This window comes from Telmatherina bonti, assembly GCF_933228915.1.
Source record: "Telmatherina bonti genome assembly, chromosome: 5".
Classification (NCBI taxonomy): Eukaryota; Metazoa; Chordata; class Actinopteri; order Atheriniformes; family Telmatherinidae; genus Telmatherina; species Telmatherina bonti.
The window spans coordinates 13,980,752-14,002,656 of NC_136623.1; the positions used below are offsets into that span (position 1 = coordinate 13,980,752).

The 21,905-nt window shown below is 37.8% G+C and overlaps 1 protein-coding gene across 1 annotated transcript; it reads right to left on the reverse strand.

Annotated features, from left to right (window-relative positions):
• Window positions 1-3,199: 3,199 nt before the first annotated feature.
• LOC306756287 (uncharacterized protein) lies at window positions 3,200-8,028 on the reverse strand (the record flags this gene model as incomplete). Its single annotated transcript, XM_079241013.1, has 4 exons — window positions 3,200-4,081; window positions 4,672-4,779; window positions 5,155-5,293; window positions 7,883-8,028. 4 exons carry the CDS (start codon window positions 8,026-8,028, stop codon window positions 3,200-3,202), a joined length of 1,275 nt encoding a protein of 424 aa, XP_079097139.1.
• Window positions 8,029-21,905: the final 13,877 nt, after the last annotated feature.

Here is a 21,905-nt window from a genome sequence, read left to right on the forward strand (position 1 = left end):
AACACTGGCTCATAAAAAACCTCTTTATTGTCGTTTTTGTCGTCATACCGGAGCAGTGAGTCAACTCTAAACTGTGCTGAATTTTGGAAGAGCTGCAACTTTTTAATGTGAGCTAACATGGCACCAAAAGGAAAAGAGCTTTAAACTTTTATGTCTGAATGTTTTTTTGGACAGGCTATAAAAACCAGATGGAAAGAAGCCTCTGTCGTATTTCAGGATGCATATGTGGGTATTTGTGTGCACATGCACGTCCTATATTAAACAAAGTCTGCATTTACTGCATGTAAGTAAATGGTTCTGTGAGTGAATGCATGTGTGAAAAGCTTGTGCATGTATGTGTGTGTGTGTATCCCAGGGATAAAGCTAGAAAATGTATGAATCAGAGCATAAAGGTGTGTTCCTGTGTGCCCTTTCTGTCACACTAAGGCCAATAAATCACCCCGTCGTTACCCATCAGCCCCATTACTCAGTCAACCCGGCGATGGTTACACAGCTGAGCGAGCGACTGGCACGACCTTGTTGTACACTGCTTTTGAGGATGATGCAACATGACGGATGTGCGCGCTTTTGCTTTGAAAGAAATGAATCCATGGTTTAAAAAAAAAAAACTTGCAAGGCATTGTGAGAAAAGATATCAAGTCAAAAGAGCAGAAAAAGAAGCTTTAAAGGAGAAGAACATAATAAAAAACAACAGATAGTACAAGAAAACAACCTTGTGTAATCAAAACTAGTTAGTTTATTTCCCTTTTAAATGGTGCCGTTTGTAAGGAAAATGCTTTGGAATGTGCTTCAGTATGTGGATTAAAGCCATGAAAAATGTCAAACGGCTTGTTCTGCTTTTAATTTGTTAGGTGGACTTTGGATTGGATCATTCATTAATTTACCACACAAATGTGGTAGCATTTAAAAAGGAAATAAAAATATATTTTTTAAAACTCCAAAAAAGTTTCTGTGATTTGAAAACAAAATAAATTTCTTTAAAATTTTCAGAATACATATTATCTATTATACATGTCTTAAAAGTGCTACTCTTAACAATCTTCTGTATGTTTTTGTAAAATACAGCAGATTTGTGTTGCATTATTATGTTTGTATGGTTTAATAAATTTGATCCATTCTGCAGCTCAAAGCCAATATCCCTGAAATTAACAGGTCCAAAAAAAATTATGGGTCAAATTGTAAACTCACGCCTGTATAGTGAAAACCCTTTATTATTAGTCCCCTCCTGCTCAGTGCACTTCAATCATTCTATTGTGCGTGATGTGGGAAAAAAAAAAAACCATGAACAATGAAAAAAAAAAAAAAGAAAAACAAAGATGACTTACCAGTACAGACACCAAAAACAAAACCATTCAAATTAAATAAATTATTATTATTATTATTATTATTATTATTATTATTCAATATTATTATTATTACTACAGGATGCAGTTTTTTCATCTGTCCAGTAGAGGGAAGACCATGACTACATTACATCTGTTAACGGGAGAAATTTAATACAATGCAGTAAGAATCCAGCCACATAATAAACCAATAAAACTACAAGTATGTTATCGACTTATTTTAGTCTTAATTTAAAAAAGTTAAGGCATAACAGGTTTTGTGGAAAAACAAAAGCTCTTAGATTTAGCCAGTGTTCATCAATTTTGGTCCTCGGGACCCCCTTCCCTGCATGTTTTATGTGCAACCCTACTTTAACACACCTGAATGAAATAAAGGGCTCATTAACAGGCTGCAAAGAACTTGATGAGGAAGTTCAATAATCTGGCTTTGGAGGAGGAACGTGTCTAAACATGCAGTGCAGGGGGTCTGAGGACTGGAATTAAGAAACACTGGATTAAGCCATGACACTGATGTGGCTTTGCAATGGAGAAACTATGACTATGTCAAAGAAAAACAACAAGTAAATTCATATGGTGTTTTCAGGCAGGCTGCATAATTTATTTATTCATAATTTTTGCATCAGTATAATCGACTTTCACACATTCCCACATTCATACTTCCCATTAGGTCAAACACAGTTATTTACATTGTGAGAGCCACACATTCAGTATGATTGTTTACCTCCAGAAATTCATGTTAGTTTTCTGTAGGTTTGTTTACCAGAGAGGTCAGGTATGGGGAACGAGTTAGTAGCAAGCAGACAACAGGAGAAAAGAAAAAACATAAAAATAAAAATATATTTAAGATAAAGAGGCAAAAACAATTTAAAACATTGACATACACTAAATGTCCTCCTTAACAAACCCAACAAAAGCTAAACCAAGACTGAAAGCATGAGGAAAAACAGGTTGCTATATATACACAAGGATCAACTTATGAAAAAAAAAAAAAGAAGTGAAGCAATGATGAACTGTGACCACATCTATAAAACAGGTTATAAGCAATAAGCTAAGAGGAAGAGGTCAGACCATGACATGGACAGCATCATTAGTCATCAGTGTACTCAGTATAAATAGATGGAACTTAGCTGCACTGTTCATTGAAGAGTGTGCAGTTTTAATAACATGCACATGCAACTTCTTTAGCTGGTTTGAAGTATATGTTTTGCAACAATGCATGGTTTTAAACAGCTTTGCATAAAAACTGGTGAAAATGCACGCCAGTGCCATCATAAAGAAACCTGTTCTAAACCTCTAACAGTCTGAGGTTTGCTGATAAGAAAGTAAAATGACTGTAGACCTTGCAGAGATGACTAACATTTGAGGTGGCTCGGATTCATCTCATTACTGCATAATTAAAACTGCTGTAAAATGAAACAATACATTTTACAAAGCATCTGACATGCTCAGAGAGTGCGTGTAGAAGAAGCAATATATGAATGTGTCAATAAGTGACTGAGGACTTTTTTTTAACCAGGTTATAAAAATCTATAGATCAAGTTTCACCTATAACTTAGAACATTTTTTTGCACAAATATACATTTGTATGGGTGTTGTTTCTATAGTAATCCACCTTAAAAGTTTCAGTCCCATACATCAGATACATTGGAGTAGACACCCGCCTACTTCCAGACTATGATGAATTTCAGGCAGTAAACAGATGCTGACTTATTTCAGTATGTGCAAGCAGGTGCCTGCTTACTCTATCTCAATTTTTTTTTTTCAAACAACTCTGTGACTAAAGAAAGTTTCCATGAATTCAGCAGTTACCTAGCATCTGCAGGTGTATTTAAGGATGTTAAAGAACATGGCTGATCTTAGGCGCTATCAAACTTGATGTCTCTATACTCAATTATGTTGCCATTACGAGTCACCACCTCAGTCTGCACCCATTTTCCTACCTCTCCATCTTTTTTCTGAAAGCGCCTCACTGTCACCTTCCCAGTTTGTGGTAAGTTGCACGGAAGATCCATTCCAGTTTCTTGGTGGATCTTCATCATTAACAAGTCTTGCGCGATGCCTGCTCCGCCTGCTCCGGCTGATCTGCTTGCTGGGATCATCGGATGGTTTTCTTTGATGGCCTCAGCCCGCTTCGGGAATGGATCATTGTTAGGCCGAAGTTGGCCATGCAAAGGTTTGAAGTCTGGTCTGGGAGTGCGCTCCCAGTTCAGTGGAGATGGTGATGGATTTTTATTTAAGGGTGTCGCACCCCTAATAGGTGATGGACTCTTGTTGAGTGGAGCTGCACCTCTGTTCATCGGCGATGGAGACCGTCTTGCCTCAGGAATGTGTAATGAAGGTGGCTGGAGGTGGTCCTTCTGGACCGCTGCATGTGTGATGATGCCTTTGCCTCCTATTCTTCTAATTTCACTTATGACCCCTGCCATTGAGGCTCTCAGAGTAGGGTCCGGCTCCACCATCCTACACACAGCACGACAGTAGTCCTGATCCTTCAAGGTCTCCTTGATCTTAGCGGGACAGACAGTAGGCGTGTGCAGCCGAACCCGGGCACAGAGCTCAGCAATGATCTTTCCCATGGCCCACACATCTGAACGCTGGTCTCGTTGGCTGATCCTACTAAGAACCTCTGGGGCTGAGTAGGCCGGATTCCCCATGTCCATTGCAGAGTTTAAGCCATATCTGAAGAACTTGGCAAGTCCCAGATCAATGATTACAGCTCTGTTTGTTTGATGCTCCACCTGGGGGACAAACATTGTTGAACATTGGTGATTATAGTTCCTTCATGTTTCAGGATACACAGCTGGTTATGTGAGGTTAACATGGCACATGTTTTCTATGGAACCACAGAGATCGAAACAAATATTTTACAGTCAGGCTTTGCTGCATTCTTCATAAAAGATAAAGTTGTGACGCCTGTCTGAAACCTCTAAATGAAGATAAAGCCTTTTGAGGTACAGATTAAAGATCTGGGTGGGAATAACAGTTGCAGTGTATTCAACATTTCCCCCATTTCAGTTTATTTAGACTATATTCAGTTTGGTTTAATTAAATACAAACTATGCCACTCAGGTTAACCTTTTTTTTTTTTTTGTTATCTAACATGCACACATAATTTCTGTTCTTTCAGCTAGTCTATCAAAAAAGCTCTTACAGGAATGTTTTGTTTTATTCCAAAAGCCCCCATTTTATCCATAAGAGAGCAGTAGCTTACTCTCGCTTCCTCTCTCTAAAAGTGTGTCATTGTCCTGTTCTGCACTGTCTAAGATGGTCATGAGTTGGAAAGCGAAATGCAAACACACCCCATGTCCCACACTGAGTCTCCACTCACCATGATGTTTTCAGGCTTGAGGTCTTGATGGACAATATCATTTAAATGGAGGTGAAGCAGTCCTTCACACATGCCAACAATGATGGTACCTTTGTTTTCTGGAGTTAGCTGTGGGATGAGATCATGAAAAGAAAATTCAGCTTCGTTCCAGTGAAAGTTATTATACAACTTTTGACTTTAAACAGAAAGTAACTTGATTAAATTGATAAGGTGTGACATGTAAAACCGGTTAGACGGCACATAAAGCTTCTTCAGAATTCTATGACCAACATTAAGCATCAGGATGGTGCATATTGTTTTTAGTCATCATGTATAGATCTCTGAAAGTCTGATGTATTTAAAGAAACTGTACATTCTTCACCCACGATTGCCGGCTCCAACTTATCTCTGCTACTTTATATATTCCATTTAGAAGTAGTAAATCTAGTGTGTAACATTAATTCGACTTATAATACTTATAATAACTTATAATATCAATCTTACTTGTATCTTAGACTTTGCACATTTGAAGATAGTTGTTTCCAAATCCTCTCCAAAGATAAACTCCAGCGGAATGATCCATTTCCCGTCTTTAAGAGTGATGTTGCCCAGAAGCTTTACTATGTTGGGATGCTCTGATTTGCTGCAGACGAGGAGTCAAGGAGAGAAAGAGAAAATTGACTAATTCGCTGAACGACTATTTTCTTTGCTTAAATTTCTGGAAACCATCTAGATGGTCTTGCTTTATGGATCTTAAAGGTACCTTTGACAAGGAAGTTATAAATACTTTTGGCTGCATTTATCTGTCTGTTTGTCTGCTTGTTAGTAACTTTATGCAAACATAAGTGGGTAGATTTATATGATTTTCATCAGGGTCTAACTTTAATTCAGTTTGATTTTTGGAAGTAATCAGGAAGGAATTGTGGACACAGAAAGTTTTAAAAAGTTTCTTTCCAACTGCATGATGAAGACATTGTGTATCGTTGTATTTACACTACGTTATTAATATGAAACACTATTATACTCATATATTCAAAAGGTATGGAAAAAAAATAAGAGCAACAAAAGAACGTAGGATTTAGGAGGGAAATCAAGCTGTAAATTATGGTTTAATTTTGTTATTAAAAACTGGATTAAATCTGAAAACAGTCAGTTGGCAGCATAAAAAAAACTTAATGAAATCAGTATTGGTTTTTTTTTGTTTGTTTGTTTTTTTTGTAAATATAGTTATTGCACATGCTAAAAAACAGCATGGCTCATTATTTAAGGTCGGCACACATAACACTAGTTTATAAAATGCTGATGTTGCTAAACTGTGGGAAAAAAAAAGAAAAAGAACTGAAACAAGGTTTCTTTGTTTTTAATACATGTTTGACTAATCATATTATTTCAAATGCTACGTAAGGTGTGTTTAGAGTATATAGCATGAATGCAAGACTGTAAGAAAGGGAAGAAATCACATATGTGTGGAAATGAGTTTCTCTGTGGAGTTCTGCACAACCCAAACGCTTTTTCTAGTTATTACTACTAAACATCCTGCTCCTCAATCATTTTCATTTTCTCTAAATATAGTCTAATATAAAAAACACCACATTACCATCATCTTCTAAAAGGAGTTTAGATTACAAATATTCTTTAATAATTCAGAAACAAGCTACTATAGTTTCCACCAGTTAAAATGGTCTAGTTCATTTTGAAAAAGAAAAAAAAAACATGCTAATATAATTAAACTTAAATTAACATTTTGAACTCTTCTGGTTTGCAGATATCGTTCACGTTAGAAGTAGAGTAAAGATGGAATACTATATGTGCAACTTTACTTGTAAAAAGAATTGGTAGAAAGTTGTATATCTTTGGACAAGAGAGACATCTATCATTCCATAATTTAACTTAATACTTCCTTTTGTTTTGCTAATAAAAATGTAACATAAATTTACTTTGTACCAACATTTGTACCTACATGCATCAAACAGATGCTCTCTATATATAAAAAAAGAAATGCTATAATTTTCATTTTGACAAGGAAAATTAAAAATTTATTGGCATTAACAAAGTGTTTTATACAAAATAATTAATTATTTATAAGATAGTATTAACAGTTTTTTTTTGTTTTTTTTTTTAACTCGCTGAAGATTTAAATCATTATACAAGTGAAATATCTTCCAGACATGTTGTTTAACTTGATGTTTATCTCTTTACCTGTCATTTGATGAGCTCTGAGCATAACAAGCAAAGGGGTTTTTTTTCTTTGTCTACTCTTGTAATCCAGCTCTTTTGTCCTGATAGGATCAAAGTCTTCAGTGACCATCCATCCATCCATCCATCTTCTGCCGCTTATCCGGGGTCGGGTCGTGGGGACAGCAGCCTAAGCAGGGAAGCCCAGACTTCCCTCTCCCCAGCCACATTTGACAACTCTGCGGGGGGGATCCCGAGGCGTTCCCAGGCCAGCCGAGAGATATAATCCCTCCAGCGTGTCCTGGGTCTTCCCCGGGGTCTCCTCCCAGAGGGACGTGCCTGGAACACCTCACCAGGGAGGCGTCCAGGAGGCATCCTGACCAGATGCCCGAGCCACCTCAACTGGTTCCTCTCGATGCGAAGGAGCAGCGGCTCTACTCTGAGCCCCTCCTGGATGACTGAGCTCCTCACCCTATCTCTAAGGGAGAGCCCGGCCACCCTGCGGAGGAAACTCATTTCAGCCGCCTGTATACGAGATCTTGTTCTTTCGGTCATGACCCACAGCTCATGACCATAGGTGAGGGTAGGAACGTAGATCAACTGGTAAATCGAGAGCTTCGCCTTCTGGCTCAGCTCCTTCTTCACCACGACAGACCGGCGCAGAGCCCGCATTACTGCAGACGCCGCACTGATCCGTCTGTCGATCTCACGCTCCATCCTCCCCTCACTCGTGAACAAGACCCCGAGATATTTAAACTCCTCCACTTGAGGCAGGACCTGACTCCCGACCCGGAGAGGGCAATCCACCCTATTCCGGCTGAGGACCATGGTCTCAGATGTTGAGGTGCTGATCACCACCTGGTGGTCTTCAGTGACTTAATTAAATTATGTAAAACCCTTCTGAACAGTTCTATATTTCCATTCATTCTCTTTCCTTTGTTGCTCTTTTTGTGTTCACAATCAAATCTGCATGATAAGAAATCATGAACCGTCTCGGTCACAAAGGTCTTCTTTATCCATGTGAGACGGCAAATACTGAAAAGTTTCATGTGCTTACTTGTAAACTTCACATTCTCTCTCCAGGTCCTTCCTGCTGATGAGCTGTTGGGGGACTTTCTTCACTGCAGCCCAAGTGTCATTGTATCTCTGCTTATACACCTTCCCAAAACAGCCCTCTGCGAGTGTGCTGGTGGAGTACGCCATCCAGGAGATGCTGTGAGGGCTGGACAGTGAGAATGTGGTCACTTGTAAAGTAATGTTTAAGCTCAGACTAAACAATACAATTGTAACAGCAAACTAAGGTAAAATTCAGTTTGGTGCACACCACGATGTCTTGTCTGTGGCTGTTCCTGCCCCCTTGTGGTTACTGTTAATCAGGGTAATCTGTTGCAGAATATCTTTTTCTTGTTTTGGGGTTTTTTCCTCACCACCAAACACCATATCTGACAGTACATGTGCCCCTGTGTGAGCCTGGGGGAGGTGATTTTGGGTACTTCCCTCTCTCTGCATGAAAAAAGAAGTATTAACATCACTACATACAGCCCATGAGCTGTCCTCCCACACTTTAACTCTGATACTTCTTATGTAATCTGTAAAATCTGCTGTAAGATTGTTTTAAGGGAAATACCCTAATGTTTCATCCACCCTCAACAAAACTAGGAAAGTTCAAATATCCCAAACAGCATAAGATTCGTCTCACGGTTATACGTTGCATTTGTCTGTTACTCACTCGGGTTTTCCTGACAACTTTCCTGTCAGCAGTTTGGCTTCAGGGTGAGATTAAATAGTTTCTGAGGAAGGGTGTGTCAGCTTTGCCAAAGACAGCAGGAATTTCTGTAGCACACTTCTAGAGAAAAAGGAAGGTCCAGCAACCTGATAATCCACCTGAGCTTCTAGGTTTAGTTTCATCTAAATCAACATTCTTGATTGTGAACAAAACAGAAACTTTTTTAAGGCAATAAGTAAATCTTGAATTTGAAGAAGCTTAAAAAAAAAAGGAACTAAAGATATCCCTGAAATTGTCACCCACAGCCTCTGACTGCCTTTTTCACACAGATGTGTTCTCACATAATAAGCTGTTGAATAAGTGAGTACACAAAAGACCTTAAGAAGTTGGCACCTAAGAAACCCCCTCACAGTAACACATCCTGCCAGGATGGTGTTTCCAGAAGTGAATATCAGGACTGGTCATGTTGTTCTAATAAAAACTCTTAATTACAACAGAAACTCCTGAAACAACAGTAATCTTCATTATACTTTATTAATCTAAATTCTGTCATTTTTTCTGCAAAATTTACCAAAGTTTGTTGCAACAAATAAATCTCTTCCTACCTTTTTGCTGTTAGGGAAAAGCAGCTCCGTCAGGTCTGAACATGAGTTGGCATGGCTGTGTCTCTTTTTATACCTAATGTACCTGATCCACGCCTTCTTAGTATGTGGCCCCAGGTACTCCTGAGTGCTGCGGTGGGGGTGAGCAGGTAACTAAAAACAATATAAACAGACAAAGCCAATGAGAAGAGAGCATGACTGATTAACAGATGGAGATACTGTGTTAACCTGAAGGACAGCATCTCTATGATCATGTGGAAAAACACAAAGAGGAAACAAAAACAGCAACATTTACAACATAGTATCACAGAAGGCCTACAAAGTGATAATAGACCAAAGCTTTGCAAAATTTGGAAATTGGCAGGGAAGTACAAATAATTGCCAGATGGAGTATCGTTGTCAAGAAATAATTCTTTAGAAATAAACATAAAAATGAACATTATTGTCTTTGAACAGCTGCAAATATTTTGAGTGACACTACAACAGAATACTGAAAAACCAGAACAGGGTTGACTTAACACAGTACAATGACTAAAAATGGTATAAAAATGACCACATTGAAGGAGGAAACATTAAAATACCGTTAAGAGTCAAAATTCAAGTTTCTCATGAGTTATAGGAACCAATAGATACTTTCAGACAGACCTACTTGGACTGATAAGTATACTTATCAGTCCAAGGTCTGTATTTAAGTACAAAAGACATTTATACTGAACACAAGTCAAAGAATATTCGGCTTTAATGTACTTGGTGTGTACCAGGCATCTGAGACTAAATTAAATGGAGCATCTTACTGTAGACCTGTTCCTGGGAACTGGTTAAAAAGAGTATAGACAGCAGGCCAAAACAATATAAATTAAAACCGCAAGCGGTGATATAGGCCCTCGCACCATGGCGCCGCTCGGCATAATGCAACCGCCTCCCCTGCCAACATCCTTCCCATGCCTCTCTCTATCTAAAGTGCAGCCAGACTGCACTTCAGGCCATTTAGGCCTTATGAAGGGTCACTTCCTGTCACCAAGGGGCGGGGCTAATTTATAATCTAATTATTGACATGCACAAATGTGAAGAATATGACTGGCATCATCTGTAGTGAATTTGGTGCAGGTTGGTTGTTTTTTGTGGGAGTTATGTCAGTTTTCCTTTTCGTTGCATCACATCTGCTTTGCTGCCCCGCCTCTCCTAAATGATATCCCCTATTAAAAGAAATAGCACAACTTTTAATCACACATGCCTCTTGAGCATCCTAACTCATTTGGGTTAAAGTTGGACAAAATTCTTAGAAGGAACTTCTCAAAATGCATGACAAAGAAAATGACAGAAATGACGCCAAAAATGACACCTTTTTCAAAATGGCCGACTCCCTGTTTGATTTAGCCCATGTGTCCAAGAGACTTTTTTGAAGGTGCTGGAATGGTCTATCAGTGTGCTGAATTTTATCCATGTCAGTCAATGTAGTGGGCGGGGCTGATTGATTGAAATATTGTAGGGGGCGCTATGGAGCCATTTACTTTCTTTTCCACTATATTATAATTTTACTCTATTAAGGACATAACTGTCATGACTCATGGCAAGTATGGTGAAGATCAAAGGTTTCATGGCTTTGTTACAGGTACTTCCTGGTTCACGATATCAGACACTTGTTGTTGCCAAGGGGTGGTGCTAGTTCATAGTCATATTATTGCATTGTATATTTTGTTCATCATGGGACTGGCATCAAATGTGGTGATTCCTGTGCTGATATGATGTTTTATGTGGGAGTTTTATCAATAAGTCTTTGTTAATGAGACATAAAACTTTGAAGGGCCGCCCCTCCTAAACTAAATCTTCTATTAGAAGAAATAACACAACTTTAAATCACACATGCCTCCTGAGCATCCTGTGCAAGTTGGGTGTCAGTTGGACAATATCCCTAGGAGGAGTTGTTTAAAATGCATGGCAAAGAAATGACCCCAAAAATGGCACCTTTTTCAAAATGGCCGACTTCCTGTTGAATTTAGCCCATATGTCCAAGAGACTTTTTTGAAGGTACTGGCAGGTTCTCCAACTGTGCTGAATTTTATCCATGTCGGGCAATGTAGTGGGTGGGGCTGATTGATTGAAATTTTGTAGGGGGCGCTATGGAGACATGCTCCCTTTATTCCATTATGTTTCAATGGGGCTTAGTTCAGGACCTGACTGTCATCAGTCATGGCAAGTTTGGTGGCGGTCCAAGGTTCCATGGCTTGGTCACAGGTACTTCCTGTTTCATGGCGTTGGACCGCCATTCGCCATGTCCCGTTTAGCGTAGCGACTTGAGATTTTTATTGTGGCATCATGAAAGGGTTTGACATGTTTTGGAGGAGGCTCAAGTGTTTTGGACCATATGCTTAGAAGCATGACCCTCAAACGTGGAAAAAACCACTTCCTGTTGTAAGTGGGCGGGGCTTAAGTCTAGACCAGCAGTGGTCACATTAATCTGTTCAGGACTGATCCCTTATTAATCCCTATAAGTTTTAGGGTGATCAGATCAAAATTGACAATTTTATAGTGATTTATGATGTCACGCCGCCGCATGGAACTTCGCCATGGCGTCACGGGCACGCCGTGCAGCATAGAGCAACGTCCTTTACCAGATCTCTTCACCAACATGTTTTGTGATGCCTGAGTGAATTTGGGCCATGTGGTGTCTACCAAGCCAGAGTTCTGGGTGTGTGAGCAAAAAACAACACTTTTGACCTCCAGGGGGCGTGGCTATTTCATAATCAAAATATTGACATATAGAACTCTGTAGGAGGGGACTGCCATCATATCTAGCAAATTTGGTGCAGAAATGTTGCTTTATGGGGGAGTTATATCCGTTTAATTTTTCATGGCGAGACATCAAACTTTGAGGCCCCGCCCCTCGTAAACTAAGTCTCCTATTAGAAGAAATAACACAACATTTAATCACACATGCCTCCTGAACATCCTGAGCAATTTGTGGCTCAATGGGATAAAAGCTCTAGGACGAGTTCGTTAAAATGCGAGGTGCTAAAACGCCAAAATATTTACTTTGACCTAAAATGGCCGCCTTCCTGTCAACATTTCACCATGACATTAAGAGGATTTTTTGTTCACCCTAGCATGTAGATCATGTGTATAAATTTTCATAAAGATTAACGACATGCAGTGGCGGGGCACCTAAAATAGGTGGCGCTCTCATTCAGTTTCGCCCAAACATTTTGGAGCACCTCAAAATATCAAATTTTTCGTATTCCCTTGGGGGGGTTCGCGAAATTTGGTGAGTTTTCGAGCACGTTCAGGCCTCCAAAAAAGCACGCGAAGTGTCCGAATAAAAATAATAATAATAATAATAATAATTAAAACCGCAAGCGGTGATATAGGCCCTCGCACCATGGCGCCGCTCGGCATAATGCCACCGCCTCCCCTGCCATCATCCTTCCCATGCCTCTCTCAACCTAAAGTGCAGCCAGACTGCACTTCAGGCCATTTAGGCCTTATGAAGGGTCACTTCCTGTCACCAAGGGGCGGGGCTAATTTATAATCTAATTATTGACATGCACAAATGTGAAGAATATGACTGGCATCATCTGTAGTGAATTTGGTGCAGGTTGGTTGTTTTTTGTGGGAGTTATGTCAGTTTTCCTTTTCGTTGCATCACATCTGCTTTGCTGCCCCGCCTCTCCTAAATGATATCCCCTATTAAAAGAAATAGCACAACTTTTAATCACACATGCCTCTTGAGCATCCTAACTCATTTGGGTTAAAGTTGGACAAAATTCTTAGAAGGAACTTCTCAAAATGCATGACCAAGAAAATGACAGAAATGACCCCAAAAATGACACCTTTTTCAAAATGGCCGACTTCCTGTTGGATTTAGCCCATATGTCCAAGAGACTTTTTTGAAGGTGCTGGAATGGTCTATGAGTGTGCTGAATTTTATCCATGTCAGTCAATGTAGTGGGCGGGGCTGATTGATTGAAATATTGTAGGGGGCGCTATGGAGCCATTTACTATCTTTTCCACTATATTATAATTTTACTCTATTAAGGACATAACTGTCATGACTCATGGCAAGTATGGTGAAGATCAAAGGTTTCATGGCTTTGTTACAGGTACTTCCTGGTTCACGATATCAGACACTTGTTGTTGCCAAGGGGTGGTGCTAGTTCATAGTCATATTATTGCATTGTATATTTTGTTCATCATGGGACTGGCATCAAATGTGGTGATTCCTGTGCTGATATGTTGTTTTATGTGGGAGTTTTATCAATAAGTCTTTGTTAATGAGACATAAAACTTTGAAGGGCCGCCCCTCCTAAACTAAATCTTCTATTAGAAGAAATAACACAACTTTAAATCACACATGCCTCCTGAGCATCCTGTGCAAGTTGGGTGTCAGTTGGACAATATCCCTAGGAGGAGTTGTTTAAAATGCATGGCAAAGAAATGACCCCAAAAATGGCACCTTTTTCAAAATGGCCGACTTCCTGTTGAATTTAGCCCATATGTCCAAGAGACTTTTTTGAAGGTACTGGCAGGTTCTCCAACTGTGCTGAATTTTATCCATGTCGATCAATGTAGTGGGCGGGGCTGATTGATTGAAATATTGTAGGGGGCGCTATGGAGACATGCTCCATTTATTCCATAATGTTTCAATGGGGCTTAGTTCAGGGCCTTACTGTCATCAGTCATGGCAAGTATGGTGGCGGTCCAAGGTTCCATGGCTTGGTCACAGGTACTTCCTGTTTCATGGCGTTGGACCGCCATTCGCCATGTCCCGTTTAGCGTAGCGACTTGAGGTTTTTATTGTGGCATCATGAAAGGGTTTGACATGTTTTGGAGGAGGCTCAAGGGTTTTGGACCATTTGCTGAGAAGCATGACCCTCAAACGTGGAAAAAAACACTTCCTGTTGTAAGTGGGCGGGGCTTAGGTCTACACTAGCAATGGTCACATTAATCTGTTCAGGACTGATCCCTTATTAATCCCTATAAGTTTTAGGGTGATCAGATCAAAATTGACAATTTTATAGTGATTTATGATGTCACGCCGCCGCATGGAACTTCGCCATGGCGTCACAGGCACGCCGTGCAGCGTAGAGCAACGTCCTTTACCAGATCTCTTCACCAACATGTTTTGTGATGCCTGAGTGAATTTGGGCCATGTGGTGTCCACCAAGCCAGAGTTATGGGTGTGTGAGCAAAAAACAACACTTTTGACCTCCAGGGGGCGTGGCTATTTCATAATCAAAATATTGACATATAGTACTCTGTAGAAGGGGACTGCCATCATATCTAGAAAATTTGGTGCAGAAATGTTGCTTTATGTGGGAGTTATATCCGTTTAATTTTTCATGGCGAGACATCAAACTTTGAGGCCCCGCCCCTCGTAAACTAAGTCTCCTATTAGAAGAAATAACACAACATTTAATCACACATGCCTCCTGAACATCCTGAGCAATTTGTGGCTCAGTGGGATAAAAGCCCTAGGACGAGTTCGTTAAAATGCGAGGTGCTAAAACGCCAAAATATTGATTTTGACCTAAAATGGCCGCCTTCCTGTCGACATTTCACCATGACATTAAGAGGATTTTTTGTTTGTACTGTCATGTAGATAATGTGTATGAATTTTCATAAAGATTAACGACATGCAGTGGCGGGGCACCTAAAATAGGTGGCGCTCTCGTTCAGTTTCGCCCAAACATTCTGGAGCACCTCAAAATATCAAATTTTTCGCATTCCCTTGGGGGGGTACGCAAAATTTGGTGAGTTTTCGAGCACGTTCAGGCCTCCAAAAAAGCACGCGAAGTGTCCGAATAAAAATAATAATAATAATAAACACTGCAATTACAATAGGCCTTCGCACTGCCAAGGTGCTCGGGCCTAATAAACACTGCAATTACAATAGGCCTTCGCACCGCCAAGGTGCTCGGGCCTAAAAATACTGGCCCACATTTTTTGTGAAGACTTTATCAATTAGAGTTACTATGAGGTTTTTAGCTGTTGATAGTATTGTTCAGACAGTCCCACAATTCTAATTTCCTGATGCTGTCATTTACCCACATGCATGGGAATAAAGTTAAACACTGGTCCGTATGATACACTGCAGTCAACACTGACACTAATGACCTCAGAGTTATTAATAAATAAGGAAATAATAAAAATCAAATAAAATTAAATGCTTATTTTGAACAGGATTGAAATAAATGATTTACTAATTCATTGAGTAATTTCATATAGTTTTTTTCTATCAATTCAATCAGTTAATTACACAGAAATGTTGACATGTTACGTTCATGAATTTCTCCGTTTTAAAGGAAGTTAATGTATCATCTACATGTTTGAACCAAAATTTGGATGTCTTATTATTATACTGGCTTCATGACACACTTTTGCCCCAAAGAGAATTTAATGGAAGATTCTTTTAATGCTCTAAGCACTTTGGTCAATATTTTCTACTCTTCTTAAATACATTAAATTTGATAAATTAAGATTTGAGGCAGAGGGGAGCAATGAGTCACCATCTGAAAACATCTCAAAAGAACGAAAGTATAAGCAGAATAATTGTTTTAGGATATAAATCGCTGTTAGTCTTGCTCTGATGCTGAGTAGAGCAAGGCCCTCTTTTCTATAAAGAGAAAGAGAATCAGAAAGAAAGACTATTATCACATAATTTTCATTATTCGGCTCCAAAGCATGCTTACCTCCTGAGGCTGTCAGGGCTTTTCCCAGGAAATGCTCTGCTTTAAGATAAGATAATTATTATACTGTCTGTAAAACCAAGAATTTGAAAAGTGATGACCTGTGATGTGGCTCAGCTTCTGCAGTCTGATACAGCATTGAAAAAAATCCCATTTTCATCCTAACAATGCTCCAATGCGAAGACCAATTGATCCATTTTTTTGTTATTGATGCAATAATCTATATTTAACTGCTGCAAAACATGCCACAACAAATGCTGTGTCAGTTAATCTCTTTTTCATTATTAGACATTAGTGCTGAATAGAGTGGGGGGTGTTTAAGTTAAATAAGCTCCTTCTTCATTTACATTTCTGTTTAAACGCGTTATGCTGTATATTTACAACTAAAAGATTATCAAGATACATTTTAATGGCATAAACATTTTTAAGCTGATAAGTAGAATTCACTTTTCTTTTACTTAAATAAAAAGTGCCAGAATTAAAAAATATATATAAATAAATAAATAAAAACTGATTTTATTTTTGATTTTCTTGTCATGGGTTAACAACGTCTGTGTTTTTGGCTTTCGTTGGATATATTAAACTACAATAATGCACGTTCTCCACCAGATGGAGGTGCTGCAGCATATATACAGTATAAGTAACCAAATATGGAATGTATTACTAGGCGGAAGATCTGTCATTCATTTCCTGGATCCTTGATTTAATGTAGTGACAGGTCCCACATAGCTTATCAGAGAGCTAGAAGAACTATGGCGCTGAAACGAGAAGATTTAATCCAACCTCAGCCACAAAGTGAGTTTGTTGACCAAACTTCTGTGACTGAGTTCTGTATTTATTTTTTCATTTGTGAATTTTTTTCTATGCAAGGCGTTTCCATTCATTCTCAGCCTGCAAACTGGATTTAACCAGTTTGCAGGCTGATCACTTTCTGTAATGCCAATTTTGTTTTTCACGTTGCGCATCACTTTCTGTAATGCCAATTTTGTTTTTCACGTTGCGCAGTTATTTCTTATCTCATAAATCTCAGTAATGGCTGCAATTCAAATAGATATTTATATATGCACACAATAAGGTTTGGTTTGACTGTGATTGTTTTGTGACTTCGTCTGATTTCAAAGCTGATAAGTTGTGTTGTGTTTTGTTTGAAGGTGGAAAATGCCTGCAGGAGAGTGGGTATGTACTCTAATTTCTCTTTTTTTATCACTTAAACAGTGTAGCATTAAGTTTAAGGTCATGACAATTTTTTTACATTTATGCTGAGTCATCCTTGACCCCAAACAAAAATGAAGAAATATATTTTTTTGTTTATTCTGTATATGTTTATTTCATTTTATTTTTAGTTATGAGGGATCGTCTGACAACATGAAGCATGAGTTCAGTACTGGCTATCAAGACCCCGGTGAACTACCCCTCTCTGTCAACGAGAAAAGCATCCTTGTGAAACCCATCATACCAGAGGGGTTGGAAATCTCCGGGCTGTCAGAGTTGGTGAATAAAAGCTCCAGCTCAGTGGTGTTGGGGCCTAAGGCACAAAGAGTGTCCCTCGGTGAAATGCCCAAATGTTCAGATGATCAACAAATGAACAACTCGCCACTGAAACTCCCACTGATGCCACTGCTAGAGAAAAGCAGAGAAAAAGAAGCAGAAGAGGGTACTTTACCTAAAACAGCCGCCATGATGCAGGCAGATGGAGGAGAAAAGGCAGGAAGACACGATTTCATCATGGAGTCCAAGACGAAGCGCGGGAAAAGACCAGCTAAACGTGGACCAGTCTTTAGAAAGAGGAACCGCTACAGGAGAGGAAAGAGCAGTTACAGAGCAGCTGGTGAGAACTAACAAAACTCACTTATTTATTTACTAAGGGGAAAAAAAATTATGAAAGATTTTCCATGTTAATTGGTTTTAGTTTTAAATGTAGCAATTGGATTCACATAACACTCTTAATGCCCACTTTGAGTTTCCTTGGCAGCTTTACAGGTTTTGTGAATTTTATTAAATACATATAAATGTTGTTAGTTATTGCAGTGAAATCTAATTATACTCTATATAATTTGACTCAGTAAAATATTATCACCATGATATATGTGTTAAATGAGGATTCTCCAAAGCAACACCACCAAAGTAAAACCAAGTCTGATGTTCATGTTATTCTGTTTTCACATGTGGTCATTAGCGAAAATACATAATAGCTACTATGCATTTAATTCTGTGCTCATTTTAAATCTTATTTCTGACATGGTATAATTAATAACTGATTCTGCTTATTAAATTACACATTTTATTCTTATCCTCATTTTTAGTGTTGTTTGTCCTGTTGGTGGCTGGTGAAATTACCCTCTCTGATGCATCTAATGGTACGTGTTGAAAGTTTGTTAAAATGACAGTATTTAAAAATTTCTGTTTAATTTATGAACAACTAAACAAAACTTATATGTTTTCTCTCTTTGAAACTTTGTTTATTAGATTCCTTATTGGTTTGTGCCCAACTTCTTTGCTGGTCAAAAATATACCCCATTTTTCAGCTGCTGATATCTATTAGACCTTACATTTATGTTTTGCTCTGATGGCAGGTTATTGTTTTACCTGCAAGGACAAGGACCAGTGCTTCCATCTGATAAAGATTTACGGCTTTGAATCAGTTCCACTTTGGGAGAGAAACGTCGGCGATACAATTCCACCGTGCAAAGGGCCTCTTCAGTCCCTGAACTGTGTTGTGTGCCATGCCAACAACAGCGTGATGATCCATGTCAACGTCCCCGAAATAGAAGCCGAGGTTGACGGGAAGTCACTCGACACAGTGTCTGTGGAATGTATGACATTAAAAACTGAGCAATTCTTTTTGTTCATATGCTGGCTTTCAGTATATCCTTGCTTTGCAATCAGATGACAGTTTATGAAGCTAAATCAGTCCAATTGCCAGTTTGATTATTCATTATTAATATTATCTATTGTGTTAAACAGTAAATATAGTACAGAGTACTTTACAGTTACACCGAGGATCTTTTTGATTTCTCTTTTCATCTTTAGGTCCAAAGGTGTTTGGTCTAAGGAATGATGGATCAGCTTTTCATGGCAGTAAGTCTTCATACTACACTTTTAACTGCACATTATTTGTTTATATTGGCTACAGATTATTAGAGATAATGATTATGAAAGTTGGTGTCCTACTAGATTATTGATTTGTAACAACTTTATTACTAAAAGTATGAATGTCACTTGTTCTCTTGTTTACTTATATATCCAATGATGAGTTTTACATATTTATTTCGTTCTTCTTTCATTATGGTAATATGGATTTTACCATGATGATTATTAATTAACAAATAATACTTGATGGAATATTACTATTATCATTTAAAAACCACCTAATACAATTTAGTTTTGCTAGTATTTTTTTTTTTTTAATTTTCAACATTATCATTATTATTATTATTATTATTATTATTAAGTGTTTCAATCATTATTATAAGTCTTCAAATCAATAGCCAGATTTCTATTGCCATGACAACAATGTGTTTTTGTCTTCCAGGTCTGTGTTTGGTACTGCTTGCAGCGCTGCTGACTTTCATTGTAAGTGTGACTTTGTAATTATTCATTTAATCTAAACTAATGCTTTACACATCCTGAATCACATCTCCATGTTTGAGTGAGTGTTTAATTCATTTTAGCTCTGATTAAAGGATGTAATCTAGTTTTTGAGGAACTAGTTATTTTCATATCCATTGCTGATTAGGAAATCCTACACTTTGAGGATCAGTTTTAGCTGCTGTCACACACAATTATTAAAAATGTCAAAAATACAGCAGACCAACTAGTGTAATAAGTACTAAGTTCTTAATTGTATGCATTTGCACTTAGAACGCTTTTTTCTCTCAATTTGCAAACAGGTTCAAATCCTGCAATGAATAACAGATGGCAATATCAGTGGACAGATCAACCCAATATTTGGCAGCACTCTCATTTAATCCACTGCTTTCTCCTGATTTACTGTCTCATATTTTATTGCTAAAAGTTTTAAACAATATCTGAATCAATTTGAAATTACATTGTAATGCATTTAAGTAAAACCAATAAAATGCTTTTCCAGCATGTGGTTTATGTCATTATTTATTATACAGATTTTTAAGCTATTAATATTATTCATAAGTAATCAAAGTGACAATGTTCAGTTTAGTTTATATACATTACACTAATTCACAACAGAGGGTATTTCAATGAATACTCCATTTTAACCCAGTAATTGATTACACAACATTCAGCAGATCAACTTTTAAGGTTTTACGATGTTGACAGAGTTGATCTGCTGTTTCTTAAGCTAAACACAAACTTAATCTGAGATGTTCCTCTACAAGTATTTATACCATCTTTTATCATGCACTGACAGGCAATTAGCTTTTTATGTAATGATAAATTAATGTAATGCCTTTAATTCCCTCATAGATACATCGAGACGGCTTCCAGATCATCACTTTCTCACTTTCAAATAAAATTGAACTTTTTTGATAAAGCACTTTTCATGCAACCACAGAAACAAAGTGATTTACATGATTAAAAAAAACTATTTCTGCATATTAAAATAGTATTAAAACAAACAAAAATGAACCTAAAAACATTAAGAACAGAGGATTAATTGTTAAGCTTTAGCCAATAGTGTCCTTGCACACTTAATCTCCATCTTTACTTTATTTTAGGGGTTATAGTAATTTTACATTACCACAAAATCCCCGTCAAGATCATAATTTCATCAGTTAATAATTGCAGATTGCAATATGTTTTCCACAATCCAACTCTCATTGTTCATAACAGATGTTGGATCAAACCACCATAATATATGGTTTAGAATTTAAAACAAAAAAAAAAAAGTAGATCAAGAAACATATTTATTAAATAAAACAAATAATGGATTCATTTTCAAAAGTGATATTCCAGCAAACGTCCTGTTTCCACTTCCTGTTGCGCAGTTATTCAAGGGGATTTATGTATAAATTACCATAACGGTTAAATTAGACTAATATTGTTTTTGGGAATGTTAACTGAGTCCCGTTTTATTACTGAATATCAAAAATGCCTGTCAGAGAGTGGGTAAATCATTTAATTTCTTTTCATATCTTTTTTAAATTTAAGAATACCACTGTGATTCAGCTGAATGCCATGTAAATGCTTATCTAACCAGTGAACCCTTTTTAGATCATACGAATCTTATATTTGGTATTATCTGATGACCTGCTTTGAATTATCTTATATTTTTTCTGAGGGAATGATTGGCGCTTTCCGTCCTTACAAGGTGGGAATTATATGTTTTGTTTTTATTATTCATCTTTTAAATCTTTCTTTTGTTGTCTTTGTATGTTTTTAGTTTTAAAGGCTTCTAACATCTAAGAGTACAAGTTAGGTATCAAGAAACTGGCTTTACTTTCTTACTCAGTGAAAGAATAAATGAACTTTTTGGAACCCACTACAGAAGAGATGTTACAAGCTGCCAGAGATGGTTAAGAAAATGTCACACCCAATGGGCAGTGTTCAGCTGTTCCACAAAAAGTAAAAATAACAGCCACCCCTGGAAACCCCTCATTGATTCCACTGCTACAGAGAGCAGAGAGGAAGGAGCAGTCACAGAAAAAGAATTTCTTGAAACTGCCGCCATTACAGAAGTAGATGGAGGAGACAAGACTGCATAATGGACTCTTAAGATGGCACGCAGCAAAGGCCAGTAAAACATGTCCCATGCATGAACGAAACGGCTCCAGTAGATAAAGGAACAGTAACAGAGCTGCTGGTAAGAAGTGGTATTACAAATATTGCTTTTAGGAGAAAAAGTTCTTAATGACATTTTAAAAGGTTTTAGTTTTTAAAAAAACAACAACAGCAAAACAATACAGCAATGCAACTTTATAAACATCACTGATACCTAATGTCAACTGCAAAGTTTCTTAGTACCTTTACAGTTTGTTTTTTTAACCAAATATGCAAAACTTAAGTAAATTATAAATTTAGCGGTGGTGTTGAGCTGTTTGAATTACACCAACACATTTTTCGGTGACAGTAAAGAAGAAACCCTATAATTAT